Source organism: Balearica regulorum, chromosome 1 (assembly GCF_011004875.1).
Source record: "Balearica regulorum gibbericeps isolate bBalReg1 chromosome 1, bBalReg1.pri, whole genome shotgun sequence".
Taxonomy (NCBI): Eukaryota; Metazoa; Chordata; class Aves; order Gruiformes; family Gruidae; genus Balearica; species Balearica regulorum.
Window position 1 is genome coordinate 67,383,680 of NC_046184.1, and position 19,220 is coordinate 67,402,899.

General features: G+C 47.0%; 1 protein-coding gene across 5 annotated transcripts in view; it reads left to right on the plus strand.

Annotated features, from left to right (window-relative positions):
* Window positions 1-18,384, plus strand: part of IQSEC3 (IQ motif and Sec7 domain ArfGEF 3) — a 100,589-nt gene extending 82,205 nt beyond the window's left edge. Inside the window, exons 5-14 of one of the 5 annotated variants that reach the window (XM_075756462.1) lie at window positions 6,265-6,387; window positions 7,017-7,183; window positions 9,281-9,420; window positions 10,054-10,179; window positions 11,325-11,424; window positions 13,526-13,687; window positions 14,482-14,574; window positions 15,234-15,277; window positions 15,361-15,440; window positions 17,510-18,072. In XM_075756462.1, the coding sequence (XP_075612577.1) occupies window positions 6,265-6,387; window positions 7,017-7,183; window positions 9,281-9,420; window positions 10,054-10,179; window positions 11,325-11,424; window positions 13,526-13,687; window positions 14,482-14,574; window positions 15,234-15,277; window positions 15,361-15,435 (1,030 nt within the window). In that variant the 3' untranslated portion in view covers window positions 15,436-15,440; window positions 17,510-18,072. Of the gene's footprint in view, window positions 1-6,264; window positions 6,388-7,016; window positions 7,184-9,280; window positions 9,421-10,053; window positions 10,180-11,324; window positions 11,425-13,525; window positions 13,688-14,481; window positions 14,575-15,233; window positions 15,278-15,360; window positions 15,441-17,492 lie in introns of all 5 variants that reach the window. The other 4 variants (XM_075756438.1, XM_075756446.1, XM_075756453.1 and 1 more) reach the window with 4 other exon arrangements.
* The last annotated feature ends 836 nt before the right edge of the window (window positions 18,385-19,220 follow it).

A 19,220-nucleotide genomic window follows, 5' to 3' on the forward strand; every position in this document is an offset into this window, starting at 1 on the left:
ACTGGGCAGTTTTTATCAAATCTACTTGGCAAGTACTGCAGAAAAATATTTTTGTTACTTTGAAAAAGTCAGGCCCAAGCCATTAACACATATTTTTTAGATGAGACACATCATCATTCTTGCATCCTTTCTTCATTCCTTTCTTTTGTATTACATGCTCAGATGTATTGTTTATTTCTTTCTATGCACTCTTCACTCTGTGTTTATTTGTTGCTTTTGTTCTCCTTCATTCATACTTCCCTTTAGTTCATTCTTCCCCTCCACCTGTTTCTGACTCAGGAATTGCTTCCATGTATAGTTCATTCATGAACAAGATAATGTGAGTGATGCCATGAATGGAGCCGGCTGTGCTGCTGGGACTGGATGGTTTGTGTTCAGGTCGTAGGACTTGGAAGTGCAGAAGTGGCTGTCCTGGTGCATTTGCTGTCAGAGGAGAAGGGGGCAGGGAAGCAAGCAGAGGAGACATTGTGCTGAGTCGGGGGCTGGTTGGTGTTAGACTGTAAGTGGCTGTTAGACACACTCTCCCTGTGGGTGAGCAGCTCTCCTGTCTGTCAAGCATGTATTGTCTCCTCTTTCTTTCATGGGAAGTCGGGGAGAGAAAAGCTGCGCTTAGGAGTGTAAGTGCAGAGCTGGGAACCCAGCAAAGAGGCTGTCTCTCAAAGAACTGTTAGATTCCTCTTGGACTGGCAGAGTGAACTTGACAGGTTAGCCCAAACTAGCCTCCCTTCCCCTTCTCACTGAGGGCATTACAGAGGATCAATAAGGAGCATGCATTATAGGAGGGTTTGAGCAGCACAGTGCTGCAGCATGCACTGTGGAGCAATAGATAATGATGTGATGGAAACAGGACAGAAGGAAGAATGCATTAGGCAGTTCTGACCTCCTGCTGCAAGCAGAGCTGTGTCATAGATCAAACTTGTGAACAAGAGCCACTTTCCCATGCCAGGCTTGCAAAGGCCGAAGGTCCAACTTGAAGCTGCCTAGGTGCCCAGGGAAATAGTGGTTTCCAGTGTCCCCTGGAGGGGAAGATGAAGGCTGGGCAGAACCCTTCCCTGCATGGCCAGCATGCCTGCAGTGGGAACAGCTCTCCACTGTGGCAGGCAGCTCTGGTGCAAGGCACGGTACGCTGGGCAATTTCTTGCTTAGGAGGGAGTGGATGCCCAAGTGAGTAGCCATGTGAGCTATCAACAACCCTGGGAGGGCACGTAGGTGTTAGCCTCAGAAAAAAACCAGGCAATACATGCAGTGCAGCTTTCTCCAGAAAGGGAAGACTGGTGTGGGCCACAGTCTCTGTTGTAGAGACTGCCCTTGTACAAGGAGGGCATGGAGGGGAGGACTGGGATATGCGCCTTTGCTGGTGCAAGGGATCAGGGAGTTCTGCTCACTCTTCTTTCTGTGAGCCTCAGTTAACATGTGCAGGGCAGCCTCCTCACAGGGAGCTGAACTCTTCCTCTGCAGTCCACCCTAAGCCTGGTTCATCTTCAGAAAGCTTGTAGGGTTAGGGAAGCTGAGAAGAGGGATGTTCTTTATTAATATCTTTGTGCCTTGTGGTTTTAAACTTTCCACCTGGCTGCCTCTCCCCTTGCTCCCTCCCTGAGCATGGGCTGCAGGTTCTTTACAGATGCTTTTAGTTGCAGCCCAGCTCCTGCTGCATTGTCACCTGAGCGGAAAAGCTGGAAAATAGGTCATTACACTTGGGCGAGCAGATCCCAGCCCCACAGGATACAGCTGCTTCCTGCCTTCACTGAACCCTTTCACTGCAAGGCTTTTTTGCCATGCTTAGCTCTATGCTAAATCGTTTCAGCTCTGATGCAACTATGTCCACCCCTTTTTGGGGGGATCTATGTCCTGCAGCCTAGGAGGCAGCATGGCTGCCACAGAGGTAATAGCGGAGCAAAACGATCCAGCTAGGAGCCTACCCTTTGGTCCTGGCACCTGGCATGCATGCAATTCTCTGCAGTTGTGAGGTGCCTGTCTGCCAAGTGCCTCAGGACAGACCAAGCTCCCCATGTATACAGGTGGCACAAGAGCCCTTACACTCCACCATCTTGTTTATGAGGCAGAGTGTCAGCACTTTTCCTGCTCACTTCATCAACATGATCCAAACATCCAAAGTCCTGTCCCTGCAGGTACTGCGCTAAACACATTTCTGGATGCACTGTGAGCTCAATTCACGTGGCTTGTTGCAAGTCCGTGGGGAGGAAGGAGTTGAAACAGGAGGAGATTTTATAAGGTGATTACTCTGCCTCTATTTTGTTATCCTTCAGGCCTCCTGGTGGTCCTGGAATAGGCACCTCACAGGCATTCCGCTGTTTGTGGAAAAATGAACCCAGCACTGGTTTTGGCACGTGCACATAAGCTGCTGGTTTATTCCTTGTATTCAGAGAGCTATCCACTCTCAGCTCAACCTTTGTCTCTTGCATTGGCAAATCCAGTTCTGGGGAGAAACACCCCCCTTCGTGCATGCGGTTACGTTGCCTTTTACATTGCAACTCTGGATGCTGATGAGATCAATGTACTTTTTGCAGTGTACTTGACAAGATATCCTATGTCATCTTCCAGGGTCTCTACCTTGAAAATAAAAGACCTGCTTGCTCTGGTTTCACAAAGAAAAGTTGCATTGCATTTCAGGGGAACTCTTGATATAGGGACCGCAGTGAATTTGGAAAGTTAACAGGAGTCTGTAGAGGAGTCTGAGGTCAGGCAATGCAGCAAAACTTGTAGCCACCTAGAAGAGGAGCAGGAACATGGCAGCCCTGTGGCACAAGGCTCTTTCACTCTTTGATTGGAGTTTGCTGTTTCAAATTTGCTCACAAAAAGTATCAGACAACTGTGATCCACCATTCTTTCTGTCTGCCTGGCAGCAGAAAGTAGCAGCATACCTGATGGCTCCTCTAGGAGCTATTCCTCAGACCTTTGGCACAGGCTTTGTCAGATAAATCAAATGCAAGTTCAGGCTGAGTTTGCTTGAGTCAGACTTTCTTCCTAACCTGTCCTTTCTGTTTGGTCAACTTTTCTCAGGAAGCAAGATGCTTCCTTCTTTAGGCTGAGAGACAAATAGAAGGGTCTCCCAGGAGTTCGTCTTAGAATTTACAAAGTAAACCTGCATCTGTCAGTCCGTGAAAGAAACTCTCAAAGGAGAAGCTGAGCATAGCTCATGTAGCAATGCCTGTTTGAGTTTGAAAAAAGCTATAAACAGCTGCCTTGTCCTACTTGTCCTAATAAAGACTTGATGCTTTCTGTATCAAGGGCATTGACTTTATTATTTGAGATTTGTAGACAAAGGGGAGGATGTGTTAGAGCCACCTGTGTGAAGGAGGAAAGACTGATCAATGAGGGAGGGAGCGAAAGGTACATGATTTAATGCTGGTGGATTGGGGTTACTAGGGTGACCTCAGCAGGTCTCACTGGTGTGTGCAAGGACTCTGCTTTCACACGTCTGGAAGGAGACAATAACAGCAAAATCATTGGAGTCAATGCTGAGAAACATCACGCATTGGAAAGGATTAAAAAATAATAAGAAAAGTCCAACTGCAGAGGTGGTTGCAGCTGTGAACACAATAACGACTAACCAGAGAAAAACTTTTCTTACTATCAAAGATAAATTCCAAGAAGCAGAACACCTTGATGTCAACCCAAGGGACATGTGAGTATAAATACGAGAAAAATAAAAATAACAAAGGAAAGAGGCAGTAGAGGAAAATTTTGCTGTTGCCAGAAACCATTTGTGAATGTTTCTGCAGTCCACCTCTTGGAGAGGAAAAAAAAAGATTTCATGTAAGATTTCCTGTGAGAGCAGCCCCATTGATTCTTTGCTCTTGCTTCTCACCAGTTGTTCCTAAGTTTTGATTATATAGAGTTTGTACAGGCAAAGAGCCCACATTTCCTAGTTCAGATTGTAAGGACTCCAACCTTAGAAGATACTGAAGACTCTATGTTCAGGCAGAGCTCTTGGCAAGTTATTCTGCAGGTGTCACTCCAGTTAAGCAATGATATCTCAACTCTTGAATCAATAGGGGAATGGAGGAATGGAGAGACGTCTCTGAGCATTTGAACCCTGTCCCTCACCCATTTGAGACAGCGTGCAATAGATTTTTATTCTAGCAAGGCTGCACATGGCATTCAACAGCCTACCTCACAAAACACTTCCCAGCAGCCTACAGCAAACTGCATCACTATAGAAAAGACCAACAGACGCATCTCCAGTTTATCACAGAAAGGAAGAAGAAACTGATGACAGCACATCCCTTTATTAGCAGTGGTTGGTTTGGTAAAATTTCCAGATAATCCTAGGAAATGGAAGGATCCCCTCCGCCTCTATTTTCCCTGTACCACTCCTCATACAGTACTAGACAACCTGTCTTGCAGAAAATTTCCTCCTAACCTTAAATTTGGGGTCAGTTTATCCTTTACAACATGAGAAAGCAAACCAAACACAATACAGAGGATGAAATAAAGGGGGGGGGGGGGATATAATTAGCATCCAAGATATATAGAAGCAGAAGATGTGAAGTCTTTGAATTTTTAATACAGTTGTGATGTCAAGGTGGTGCCATATGACTGAAGATTAGCAAATTAGTACTTTGTATTTAAGAAAGGCTTAAAGAAAATGGGATTTTGGCATCTGTGAATTTCTTGGTCTGTTGGATAGAATGTCAGCTTTGAGAATTTATTTATGGGAAAGAATAATGGCAGACAGGAAGGTAAATGGTACATACCAAAGCCAGAGAGAGTAGATTAATTCAATGTCTGTCTTTGTTAAAATAACTGGTATTCTAGACAAGGGACATGCAGAAGGTAATTCTGGACTTCAGCAAAGCATTTGATGTGAGAAATTGTTAGTTGAGAGTGGAAGAGAGAGAAATTAGCAGAGGAATCATAAATGGGGGAGAGAATTGGCTGATGCAGACATTAGTGCCTACGTACTCTGCTGAAATGGAAAGCTGGGCCTAAGGGGGGTTATGAGGAGAGTTTTCTGAGTATAGTCCTTTAATTAATGTTTGCAGTAATCACCTGGACACAAAAGGTAGGAATAAGCTAACCAAATGTGCTGAAGCCACATGGGGAAGCTGATGTCATTTCAAATGTCCAAAATATCATGCAATAAGAATAAGAAGAACTAGATTATTTGGCTACTACAGACAGCAAGAACTGTAGTTGTAGGTTTTGGGGACTAATAGTAGGATTTTTATAAACTGAGAATATTTTAGTGGGAAATGAGAGGTGTCATCCCCTCCTTTGAGTGTCTAAATTGGCTATGAATTATGAGTGTGCAATGCATCACTGTGAAAGGAAAAGTGATACCAGCTGTATGAGGTGAAGGATTTCCAGCAGATAACAGGGAAGCATGGCACTGAAGTATGGTGGAAATGGAAAAGATTGTGTAGAATGGGTAGAACTGTATAAAATGAATAGGGGTTGGGACAGAATGAATTGTTGGGGCCTCCTGTGTTTGACTACATGAGCAGAGTTTTACCTAGCCTTGATGTTACAAGCCAGCTGGTGTTGCAATGTTGTTTCTGTACAACAGCTTCCATTTCCTATTTTCTCTGAGCTGGATCTGGTCTTTAAAGACATAATGAACGTTGTTGGTGCAGTGGTTGAGTGGGAGTGAAGACTGGTGAGGAAGGGACGCATCGTAAATGAGGCTGTGTACTGGACAGAATGGAAGGTGAGGAGAGGGCAAGTGCAGGAACAGCCCAGTGAATAGAGGTGAGAGGGATGGGTAAGTGGGCAGTGAACAAGTGCATGTGCTGAGAGGGAGGGAGGAACGGACAATGTGTGAAGGATAACCAGATGATAGGAAAGGCAGAAATATATGGATATATGTATATATATTGATATTTATACAAGTGTCTAAATATCTATGTTGATATAGATGTCTAGATATCTGTATCTATATAGATCTATAGATCAATACACATATATACACTTTCTCTGTATATGTATATATGTAAATATATATGCTGTATATGGTGTGATACGGTATGTAGATAAACATCATGCTGTATATACACACACATGCATATATATATATATATATATGGTTAGCCACAAGAATTGGTCACCTGCTGTAGAATGGAGGAATCACTTGTCTGAAATTACTGCCCATTTTAAGTATGATCTGGGCAGCTGTAGTGACGTCTCAGGGCCTTTCCCATGGTATTTCCCTGGGGGACCAAGCCTTGGCACTGCAGTGAAGGAGTCTGCCTGGTGTCCTCCATGGGAGGAGGTGCTGATGAAGGCTGTGTCCCCCTCCTACAGCTGTGTGGTGGATGAGATGGACTTCTCAGGCATGGAGCTGGATGAAGCCCTGCGGAAATTCCAGGCCCACATCCGTGTGCAGGGGGAGGCGCAGAAGGTGGAGCGGCTAATTGAGGCTTTCAGGTAAGAGAATGAGCCCTGCAGCCCCACTGCTGCAATCAGGTGGAAGCAGAGAGCACATCCAAGGCAGAAAAGATGCAGCAACCATGGAGTGAATGACCAGGGACCTCCCTTCCAAAGAAGGAGATCATGGAGGGGCTTCTGATGTTCTGATGGAGGGGGTCATATGTTCAATGGCATGAAGGACACAAAGGACCAGGGTGAGGCCAGTCCTGACATGTCTGCCAGCAAGGGACTCCCTGGTCATTGGTGACTCACAGGAAGAGCAGCACTGGGGCTTGTAGGGATGTTGGGTTGCTCCCTTGGTACATCCAGAGGAGTGCTTTGCCCTTAGCAAGGCAGGAAGGAGTAGACACCTCCCATATTGCCCTTACACAGTGACATCAGCCTGAGTAGTCCTCTCTAGTCTCCCTTGCTCTTTTGGTTCTTGAGGATGAGAAGGCTGAAGTTTTAGTGGCCTACTTCAGCCATTGGTGGGTAAAATTGCCTTCAGAGAGCAGTCAGTTCCTTCTCATTTGTGTGAGAGGTGGAGTGAAGGGAGGAATTTGATCCACTCATGATGAAGCCATTGCCACCCTGGAGCAGAGGACTCCCATGTTCCGTGTTAAGTGTGTGCATCCCTCCTGCTGCAGCCAGAGGTACTGCATGTGTAACCCAGATGTGGTCCAGCAGTTTCACAACCCGGACACCATCTTCATCTTGGCCTTTGCAATCATCCTCCTCAATACTGATATGTACAGCCCCAACATCAAGCCTGACAGGAAGATGATGCTGGAGGACTTCATTCGCAATCTGAGAGGTAAGGGTCCTGCTTTAATTTTTTTGCCCTCTTACTGCTCTAAATTCTGCCTAGGTGAGTGCAGCAAAAACCTAGTGGAGCTGCCTTTCTTCAGGGCTACTGCTGCTCCCTGTGAGCCAGACATGAAGGGCCCTTTGAGGTGTCTTCTAGGATGCAGGGGAAGGGAAAAATCTAAGCTTTGTCTTCTACAGAAAGGTTTCCAGCCTTCTCAGAAACCAACCATTTTCCTTGAGAGATGGTTTCATCTTTTAATAGATCTCACTGCTTGGAAGCAGTTCATTGTGTTACATTTTCCTATTGTTCAGCTCCATCCTTCTTAGACCCTGCTAGATTGTGCTAAACAAGCCCTTCCCCTCCTTGCTGCTTTGAATATATGAACACATTTTCCTTCTATTCAGGCTAAATCTTCCCCTTCTTAATTGCTGGCAATTACTTATAGTAACTGTAGGCCTGACAGAGTTCATGCATACATTACCTCTTTGCAATTTCTGATACATCAGTTCCCCAAATCAATTTTCTTCTGTTTTTCAAGGTCGGTACTTCCCATCTTGGTAATAGGTTGCTAAAAGCACTTTTTCAGATGTGGTCACAACATACTCATATATAGACCCATCACCTCCTCCTTATTTTCAGATCTGCTAATGCAGCTTAGTATTGTTTGGCCTTTTTGACATCATGTCTAGACAAATTCTTGTCCAATTTCCCAGCCATGTTCACTCCTAGGTCATCCTAGGTCAGCCGTCTTCCAAGTGTCTCTTACTGCACATCTGCAGTTCAGATGAAGCTCCCTCAAAGTTTTTCCAGTGTAAAATCCTGTCTAGATTTTGAACTTCTATGGGTTCCTTTGACTTGTTTCTTTGTCCTGACTGCTGTTCAGAAAGTGTCGTCTCAGCCTCCCACACCTTCCCCAATTTGTCATCCAATTCAGACTGATATAATGTGACACTGAGGCCCTCTTTCAAGTTATTTCCTGAGATACTGAATAGGGCTGATACCTGCCATCATCCCCTTTTGGTATCACAGCTGATAACACTAACTCAAAAGGGGGTTTTTATGTTAACTTACACCTAGAGTTGCTTGAAGATCTGCCAGTTCACATCACATTAAATTCAGCCAACAGGAGGATCACTCACCTCCCGTGTGTAACACACCACAACTCACTAGAGCAAGTGAATGTCACCCCATTACAGACAAAGGGAGACAGTTAATTCCAGACTCGCCTGCAGGCTAATGCCCGGGTCAGTAGCTTCACCAGCCTGTGTTTGAAAAAAGACAGAGTATTCAGGCTACATTTGCAAAGACATGGATGAGGGAGCCAAGAGATGACAATGCCTGTCCATTCCTCAGCAGTTCCTCACCTGCATCACTCATGGTAGTACATCTCAGACCAGGGAGCTGGAGGGAAAGCAGAGAAAATCAATATAAAATGACTGAAGGAATTCAGTTCAGGGGAAAGACTGGCAGTTTAATTTGTGGTATTTGGCTCAGGGAAGGGTGAAGGAAAACTTTTCTGCCAGGCTCTGCAAGGGTCAGACAGCAAAATTTGGAGAGTTATCTAAGGACATGTAAAAGAGGAAAGGGACAAGGCCAAGACAGAGGTATCACAGACAGAGTAACAGGAAAGTATTACTCCTAGGAGACATCACAGAAGGAAAATGGTGGAGGCCACCAAGCAAACAGGAGAGCTGATGCTTGCATTGGCAGGAGGAGCAGCTGAATCCTATCATAGCTCTCCTTCACATCTAGCACTTCTGATGATATGAAATCAATGCAGGGGTTGCTGCTGAGTGGCCCAAGATATATGAATGTGAAATTGTGGCTATAAAACCTTAGGGAACACATGGAAGGGAGCCACCATGCAGAGCAAAGGAATAATGAAATCGTCTGCATTAGTCTTAGAGATGTCAGTGTCTCCTGCTGGTGCATTAGGTGTGTTAGAGCAAGAAAGAAGACAGCCTAAAGCAAAGTATTGCTCTTTACCTTCAGCCTTCCCAGCACTGCATAGTGCGGAAGCAGCAGTTGCCTGTCAGGGACCACCAGTTCTTCCCGTTCCTTTTCTCCCTGCCTAGCTTGCCCAACATTTTCTGTGTTTGGCAGGGGTGGATGACGGTGCTGACATCCCACGGGAGCTGGTGGTGGGGATCTACGAGAGGATCCAGCAAAAAGAGCTAAAATCCAATGAGGATCATGTGACTTATGTCACCAAAGTGGAGAAGTCGATAGTTGGAATGAAAACGGTAAGCACCCATAACCTTGCTGGCACCCACTCACCCCTCTCACCCCCACCTCTCTCACTGGCCCTCTTTTCTGCCTTTTTCCTCTATGCCCCTAGTCCTTTTCTGTAATACTTTCCTTGCTTGTCTTGATGAATTCACTCCTTTTTCTCCAAACACCTTTTTCTTTGCTATCTTATTCTTTTCTAATTTTGGGGGATCTCCTTGGCCAGAGTTTACAGTATCAGGTGTGGTAATTGCTTGCCCAAGAAACTCATTGCAGGTCCTGCATGCCAATGCTCCAGTGATAGCTCTGCAGTTTTTCAAAGCAATAACTGATGTGCAATGCAAAAACATACATACTGTTCACCCAAAATGAGCAGAATAATTTCTCAAAGCCCTGGAAACCTGCAGATGTCCAGTGAGGTGAGAGAGGATGAACAGTCACTCCTCTGATTTATCCAGATCACAAAGGCATAGCTCTCTCTGCTATTGCACCACCAGGAAAAGTGATAGTGAGGAGACGATTTGAGTGGACAGAGTGGGCAGAATTGGCTTGTGCTACTGTCTCTGGGCAAGATTGTGTGGGCTGAGGGTGGGGGTGATCCACAGTGGCACCTCTCTCAGCCCCTGCATGCTTTTGTGGGTCTTCTGCAGGTTCTGTCTGTGCCCCATCGCCGGCTGGTCTGCTGCAGCCGCTTGTACGAAGTAACTGATGTGAACAAAGTGCAGAAGCAGGCAGCTCACCAGAGGGAAGTTTTTCTCTTCAATGACCTGCTGGTGGTGAGTATGCTCTGGCAATCAGTCACTGCAGTGATAAAAGTCACTCTGATTTCTATAAAGAAATCTAAAACCAGTCCACAACATCCATTTCACCCCTATTCTAAGGACAGACCATCTCCTGGTCCATCAACATTGTAAGTCACAGCTCTGGATCCTTCACTGTTAAAAACCTACGAAATCTAAAACTCCTCTAACCCTTGAAAAAACAAACTGTCACATCCCACAGCCATCCAAGCAATGTCATTGCTCTCATGCCTTTGCCAGCAGGGAGGTTCATTTCATGAAAGGGAGGTTCATGTCTTTGTCTGTTTGTACTATAGTAGACAGAGCCCTCCCATGCGCTTTAAATCTTTCCTGCCAGACACTTTAAAACCACTGCCTTCTAACATTGCAAAGGCTGTAGGAGAGTAGATATTACTTACTGGAGCCCCAAATGTGTATAGTACTTTTGAAAGTGTCCTGCCCCAGCAACCTTGCAACTGAGTTCAGACAGGTACAAGGACGGGCAGAGATACACTGAGACTGGAAGGATGCCAAAGAAGATGGAAGTTGTGCTGAATTTAGTGGCTAAATGAGACTGTGGATGTTGCAAATCTAAGGCTAAAACTAAACCCTTTTGTAGGAGCAGAGGACAAGAGAGCTTTCCCCACCTATTCCTTTGCACCCGTTTGTACAGTTGTGAACCTGGGGAGAATCTCTGCTCCTTACTATCCCTCTACTCCATGGAATAAATCAGATCTGTAAGAACTAGTGCTGAGGGAGCAAGGGCAACACAGCATTCACATATGCTCTTGTTCCCAGCTCTAAGGTATTTCTGACAGGCTTCCCTTTGCCTTTTGATCTGGCCCTTGGTGAAAAGAATTACCCTTGCAAAGTCATGAATGTGGGCATCAAAAAGCCAGCTGCCCTGGGAGACAGAGAACTGAGTGGGCTCCAGGCCTATGCATACAGAATTTCAGAAGTGTTGTTACAAGTGCAGCATGCCAGGCAGCTTTCTGGGCAAAGAGCCTGTCAGTCACCAAGTGTTACTCCCATGTACAATTAATAGAGCTTGCAAAAAGCTTTTTTGCTTTGAGCAATTTGCATTGTTCTTGCCTCGCTGTTCCCCAGCACTCTGCCCAATGATGCATCTCTCCCTCCAACAGATCCTCAAGCTTTGCCCCAAGAAGAAAAGCTCCTCAACGTACACATTCTGCAAGTCGGTTGGTCTGCTAGGGATGCAGTTCCATCTCTTTGAGAATGAATGTAAGTCCATTGCTCCTTGGTTGCCTGGAGAGGTTTGACAGGGAAAAGGAGAAGGAAGGAGGGGGCTGTGTCACCCAGTGTGAGTTTGCATCAGAAAAGAGATTCCATCAATGTTAAAAGTGGAAGGGAGAAAACTGAGGCTTGGTGCTGAGGTCACTGTGCAGGTACAGTGTGATTAGAAGAGGCTCCTGGTAGGCTCCTCTCACTAGGTCTGAGCATCTGCAGAAGGGCTGAACCTGAGCTCATTGAAGGATCTGGCTTGTCATGGTGGCAGAGTGAGCACTAGTTGGGAGGAATGAGGGAATCAATCCCCAAATACATCTCACTGAGCTCTCAGCAGCCAGCTATAGGGGGAGAACCTCGTTGACAAAACTGCTGCTGCCAGCTTTAGCCCATCCCTCCTCATGCCCAAAGTCACAACGCTCACCTCTACCTTTGACATTGAAAAAGGCTCAGGTGCTGCTGCTGCCTCCCCGCACTATGCCATGCTGTGCCTTGCTGAAAGCTTCCCAGACAGAAGCAGAGCCCTTGGAACAGCACCCACCAAAGCATGGCGAGAGGCCAGCCCTAGTCAGCCTGACCTTGATGGTCTGGGAATAGAGCCATGATGTGTCATGATTGAGGCTGGTTGTGCAGTGGAGGAGTTCCAGAAACAGGCAGGCTTCCTGCTGGCGCAGGCAGAGGGGCTGCACGGCAGTCTCAGGCAAGCATGGCTGATGCCCACTGAGGGTTTTTTTGAGCACCTGCAGAACATGCTGCAAGGAAGGAAGACTGTAGCAGCACTGTGGCTATACTAAGTTTTTTTACATCCTTCCTCTACCCTATTGGCAGCATGAGTCACTCTCTCAACACCCTACCCTCTGCAGCGTGCAGGTGCTTTCACATCCCTGTATGGACTAAAGAGTCATTCATAACTAGGCATCCCCAGGAGGCATCATGAGAGCTGGGATCATCTTTCAGGGGTATCATGACTATCCTGGGAGTGCCCAAGGATTTCCTGGCAAAGGCATCCTGTTGTGTATCCCCTGCAGAGACAGAAAAGCAGACGTCCTAAAGAGCTTGTGATCTGAACAGATGAGACAGGGTGGGAAAAGGCGTGGGACTCAAATGGGGGGAGCTGAGGGCTGGCAGCAAATAGAAGGTTGGTCCTTTGAGTTGTTTGGTAAAGACTGATAAAGTAAGAGGATGGTGAAGGCAGGCAGATGCAGGAGCAGTGGAGAAGAAGAGAAAGCAGGACAGGGGAAGAGAGAAATTAAATGTAGAGAATGGGGAGAGTGAAGGATAAAAGGAATTGAAACCACTGGCCATTGAGCAAAAGGTAGAGAAAGTCCAATCACAAGTGTAGCACAAGAATACTCTTGTTCTCCTGCTTCTATTGGCTGAGTCTCCAGCCACCACCTCCCTGCACCCAACCTGATCTTTAAAACACAAGGCCTTTTGTTGTGATATTTTCACTCTCTGGGCATGTCTTTTCATTCACATTCCTGTGTGTTTTGCCTGCTGGGGAGTACTAAGCAGAGACCTACAAACCCACATCTTTCTCTTTACCATTCTCTCTGCACAGCACAATGAGCTCCCCACCCATGCTGTGCTAACACCCCTGCCATGTTCTCTGCTGATGGAAGCAAAGACTGGGGAGAAGTCCTGCCACTGTGGATGTTAATGGCTGTTCCGGCATTGACTCCAGGAGCCAACTTCTCCTGCTGCATCTCCCACAGGAGGAAAAGTGTTGTTGGCCTCATATATACTGTTTACTCCTCCACAGATTCAGAAGGGCTCTACAGTCCTACCTCTGTTGCTTAGGTTCCCAGAGCCAATGTTGCACTAAGTGTAACTAAGAGCTAGAGTTTTCTGGTTTTGGCAGCACTGTGGTGCTGGTGGCACTTGCCTTGCTGCTGCAGCCTGGCCATTCTGATCCCTTGGAGGGCTGCAATGCTGCAGGTTCCCACAGTTTGCAGTGTGACAAACTTGAGGTGTGCCATTCCTTTGGACTCACCTTGGAAACTCTCTGTCCTGCAGAGGTACCAAAGCAGGTACTTTGGTACTACTCCAGCAAGAATGCCTAACACCTTTTTATTTTGTTAACACATCTTCTTTACAGATTATCCCCATGGCATCACACTGGTGACTCCAGTTTCGGGTTCAGAGAAGAAACAGGTACTACACTTCTGTGCTCTGGGTGCTGAGGAAATGCAGAAGTTTGTGGAAGATCTGAAAGAGTCAATAGCAGAAGTGACAGAGCTGGAGCAGATACGAATTGAATGTAAGAGACTCTAATACACTTCACGCTCCAATGCCATCACACTGCATGTGTCTACAAGGGAGAAAGGGTAAAGGAAATGGGTTCTTCAGAAACAGAGGAAAACAGGATGAGTAGCAGAAGTCTGCACAGGATTGTTCTTGTGTTGATCAATAGGGTGAAAAAGCAGTCAGGCTCTGTGACCATCCACCAGCAGGAAAAATGGAAGAACTTAACTAATTATGATGTTTATGAAACAGGGTGTATGATACAGTGGCCTGGAGTAGTGAAGCTTAGACTGTCAGACCCAGAAGACTCTTGTCCATCCCATGCTCCTTTGACTATGCAAATATGATCTGTAGATAGCTGGGAAGTACAAGATAGATCTGGTAGCCTTAGCAGAGTTGTCCTTCACTCCAGGAATGTCTAGGGGACAAGTAGTATGTACTATGTCACTCTGTGGCCTGTCGTACACAGATTAAATATCCATGTGGCCTTTGATGGCCTTTCCATGTATAAACTGATGAGCCAAAGTAGTTCAGCATCAATGGTCCCCTCCTGTGCAGCAATAACCTATTCTATGTAAATGCAGGTCATACATAGAAGATTGTGTGGAGATATGTAAGTTCCTCCACATGTCAAGTCCTCTCCAGTTTCTGTTTTTTTCTTGGCTGTTCCTCTCTCCCTTCCTTCTTGACTCTCTCTTGTCATTTTCTTGCATTAATTCTCCTTCTTGACTTCCTATATTGCTCTTTCAATATGCTGGTGTCCTTCCCTCCATCCCTCTCCTCATTCACTTCTGTATGTCTGTCTTGCAGGGGAGCTGGAGAAACAGCAAGGGGCAAAGACTCTTTCATTAAGGACCAATGGAGCCCAGATGGAACTGCAGTCTAAGCAAGGCTCTCCAACAGGTAATAGGACATCTAACTTCTCTTGGTCAAGCAGTGCTGCCGTTGCAAATGTGTTCTCATTGATTCCTGTGAGAATAACTGCAAAAAGAAATGTTCGGGTTTGTATCCTTTAGCCTCAGGCAAATAGTGGAAATATGAGAACATATACCTTCCTCAAATACCCTAGAAAAGCCATTAAAGTCTCATTACCCGCTCTGTAGCTGTAACATGTAGCAAACAGGTGTTACTGATAGAGCATAGGTAACTGCTGGAGAACCTGGCCCACTTTTTCTTCCCTGAACTGATGCAACACAGTAACTGCACTGTCAACTTCCTCCAGCCTCTTCACCAACACTTAGGACCAGCCTCTTTGTATCAAAGGCTTTGTGTCCATTCGCACCTTGGCTTGTGTGTCAGCAAAAATCAAGTGCAGAGGTGAGTGGCTACCAACTCACTAGAATGGCACTGAGATCAGGACCTAAGGGTAGGACCCCAAAGGAGCCTCCCTCTACCCCACTAAGCAGCTCTCAGATTGCAAGAGGGGCTGGATTTGTTCTTACAGTCAAGAGCATTGTTTGGCCTTGTACCTCTCCCTTTAGCTTTCCAGTCCACAGTATGAGGTCCAGCTCTTGACTAGAGGCACAGACCTCATCAGTGAGATCTTTTGCTTTATTTTCAAGGCAAGAAGGATTTGGGGGAGAAGGTCTCGGACAGCACAGTGGAGGTAAGTAGGGTGCGGAGCAGCTGAGGTAAGTAATTCTCTCTCACTTCAGCTCTTCTCACATTCTCTGTTGTTTCTTTTCTCAGGTTTTAATCAATGCCTCCCCAGCCAGACTGACAATTTTACCAATTTCCAGAGATACAATTAAAAGTTACTGCTAGGACGGGTAATACAACTTTCAAATCCAAACTAAACTTCAAAGCATTTTCAATCCGTTTTTATAACTGTAACATCCCTCATGGACCAAGCTCCCAAACGCTGTAGACTAACCCACCCCACTGCTTACGGGGAGACTGAGAACCCCACTAAAGACTTCCCTGACATGCTAACTCCATGCAGCATCACATGCAAATTCCCCGCAGCCCAGCTTTCCTGCACAATCTCTGCAGCTCTGTCTCTCCATCCCCCCTTGAAGGGGATTAAGCCTGACTTTTTATACCAGAGACTTTCCCTAGAGCTTCACCTTCCTAGGTAGGGAGCTTGGCTATCCTGTGTACATTTGTCTTTGCAGGGATGTCTAGCATCCAGTGGGTTGCCTGTTTCTTCACAGACACCCATACTCCCACTGCCTGTGAGGAAACAGGAAAATGCAGTCTTCACGCTGAAAATCTTACCTACTACTTCCTACTCTCTCCCTGTCTGGAATATCTCAGTTGTCCTGAATTTGCCCTTTCCAGGGTAATTCTTTTCCCTGTTGTCATATAGTATATTTACTTGAAGAGTTCAGCTTCTCTGTGGGGAGTGGGTGCTGCTTCTTTTCCCCATTTCCCTGCAGACACCCCCTTCCTGGGGAAGGTGTCTCTCCCAGCCAATTTCCTATTCCTGTTGGGAGGAGTGTTTCCTTGTGAAGAATGGCTTCCATGTATCCTAATGTCATTAGCACTTCATGGCCCAGCAACCAGGTTTTCCTATGGGATATTCCACTGCTTCAATAAATATTGGCATGATATTATGTCCTGCTGTGGAGTGAGTGAGTCTGAGCAACCTCCATGCTTGAGTAGGGACAGACAGCTCATCCTTGTTCCAGCATGGTTGGAAGCTTGGCCACTCCACAGCTTCTCCTTCCCAGTTGCTGGCGCTGCTGCCCAACATGCCAGGCCATCAGGGCACCCCCAGTGTCCCATCTGCACCCCTGCCTAGCTGGAAGTGCCAATCTGCAAGCACTTGTTTCCTACCCAGGGTTTGTTATTTGACTGACATTCTGTTTTGAGCCGGCAGCTTTGCTCTGGTTTGGGGTCTCCATCGGCCCATGTCCTTGCCAGGAGGAACTGTAACTTCATCCACCATTTGGGAAGCACCATTTTCCTGCTGTGCTTCCTCCCCTAGGGACCTCCAGTCCAGGCCAACTCTTCCTTTTCAAACTGGACTCAGAGAGCTCCCTTGTTTGACTCCATTATCAGCATCTCTCTGTGGGGACCCTGATGACCTCCTGCTTCCCTTCCCCCTTTCAGCTGCCCGAGTAATACTCTGCCAGCAGAGGAGCATTTCCATTTCTTTGAGATTATCTAATCTGCTGCCATTTCATCATGAATTTCTTTTATCATTGTATGAGCTAGACGGGCATTTTTTCTTTCTTTTTTCTTTTTTTGAAAATCATTTCCTTTCACTGACAAACCATCAAATGGATCAGAGGGAGCTGTCTTTTGCTAGAGTATGTCAGATTTCTGCTTTTTCCTTTGTAAACAGATTAGCCAGTCATGTGGTGTACCTTCCTACTCAGAAAGGCAGGGAGCTGGGAAAGGCTTGAGTCTCTCTGTCTCTCTCTATCTCAGATTCAGCTACCGTCATTTTGCTGAAACGTACAACCTCGATTATCTGAAACCTTGCTGTCTGGTTCCCCTCTCCTCTTTGCTGGTGGGGACAAGGGCATGACCACAGAGGTCTGTTCATTACCATGAGAATTCACGGATGCCCCCAGTTGTAGAGCTGACTTGCGTTCCCTGTGCCGTTTGGATAATCAAAGGTGCACTGCATTTGGGAACGCCGGCCCTGCCGCCTTTGACATGATGGAAAGGACAGGGGCACTTAGGCCTAGATGGGGATGATGGGGCTTTGGGGGGGCCGTGCAGCCGGGGGTTGTGCCTGTTCTGGTTTTTTGAGGGGGGGGAGGATTTAATGCATGTGAAACCGGCTGGTGGCAGGGGTTCAGGGCAGCCAGTAGCAGCAGATGGGAAAAGTCTTGTAACATTTAATGCTTCTTTGGCTGTTTCTAAACTAGGTGTCAATTCACAACAGGCTTCAAACGTACCAGCACAACTCCGCCCTGGGGCCCGAGAGTGGAATGCAGCCCAGCACACGTCTTAACATGCCACGGGAGCGGCTGGAGACAGCACTGGTGCCCTCACACCCCGCCTCAGCGGGGACACTTGTACAGTGCCAGCAGATTGTCAAAGTCATTGTCTTGGACAAGCCGTGCCTCGCTCGAATGGAGCCGGCCCTCAACCAGACTCTGACACGCTATGTCACCTCCGACTCCTGCACCTCCACCCCCTGGCGCGGTGTGGGCGGTGGGCTCCCTGGGACCCCCATGAAGCTGGTCCATCAGCCTCCCCTTCCGCCTCCACCACCTCCCTACAACCACCCCCACCAGTATTGCCCCCCCAGCTCCCTGCTTCAGAGGCGCAGGTACTCCAGTGGCTCACGCAGCCTCGTGTAGCCACACCACCAGCACCAAAACAGCACAGACTTCCCCGCTTCCTTTCTCCACCACCTCCTGGGGACCCTTTCTGCCTACAGAAATCTAGTTTGTGATTTATTTTTTAGTAAAAGAAGAAGAAAAGAGAAAAAAAAAAAAAAAGCTGACTGACCTAACTCTTACCCTGTCTCCCCTCAAGATGATGCTAATTGTGAGGAACCATCTATAGAAACTGCCAACCTACATGCTCACACATCCTAACACCCTGCCAGCCCAGCTGGTTCCTGTGCTCGTGCTGTCCCCATGTAGCACTTTGCTGCCCTATTCCTGAGAGGCTTGATGACCTGCTGCTTTATAGGCACTGTGTCTTCCGTTTGCTACTCCTCGACTTCCTTCCCTGCCTTGCATTTACCTGGCCATAGGTTTGTACCCACCCCAAAACTTCGCCAGCCTCGGAGAGAAACGGACTCACCCATGCCAAGGACCGACCTGGGGGCACTCCCAGGCGTGGAGTTCCCCCTGCCACCACTGCTGCTGCCTGCTAAGCTGGAGCTGAGAACTTGTGCCACTCGCCATGCTTTCTCCTCATCGCTCTTCAGATAGATACTATCGCCTTGCAGCAGCTGGTTCCAAGCGAGGGAGTGCACGAGTGAAAGAGAGCACGAGAGGAGGAGACACTGTCCTGAGCTGCAGTACAACGCAAAGACGGCCCTCACTCTGAACACCAAAACTCTTTCTGTTGTTATATTAGAGCATTGTATCAGAGACCTCTGCTGAGACCTAGCAGACCTCATCACATGTAAATATACCTGTATGGTAGTGTATGTATGGCGCATGCTTACTAAAGGAAACACCAAGCAGTTCTGAGGGAGCAGAAGGGAGGGATTAAGCCCAGGGATCTTCCTGGAATGTATGAGTACTTTTCCAAAGAGATGGCACCAAGAGGTGCCCTCCCACCTCAACACACACACGCTACACATACACACAAATACACACACACACACACGCATACATGCACACACACACACACACATAAAGATTGTTTTCTCTAGCATAAAACAGTCCCACCTCTGCTGTTCTCCTTCTAGCTGGTTTTGTGTTTCCTGCCCACCTGCTCTTTTGCATTCTGAAAGCAAAGCCAAGTGTTACATTCACCTTTTGGGGTGGATGATCCCTTCACTTGGGCTCTTCCTCCTGCGTTAGAGGGAAGGGGCTTTTTTTGGAGACCACCCATGTGAGGTCCCAACTGTATCTCTTGCCTGGCTATACTCTTGCCTCCGTCAGCCCTTCCTATAGGGCAGCTGCCCAGAT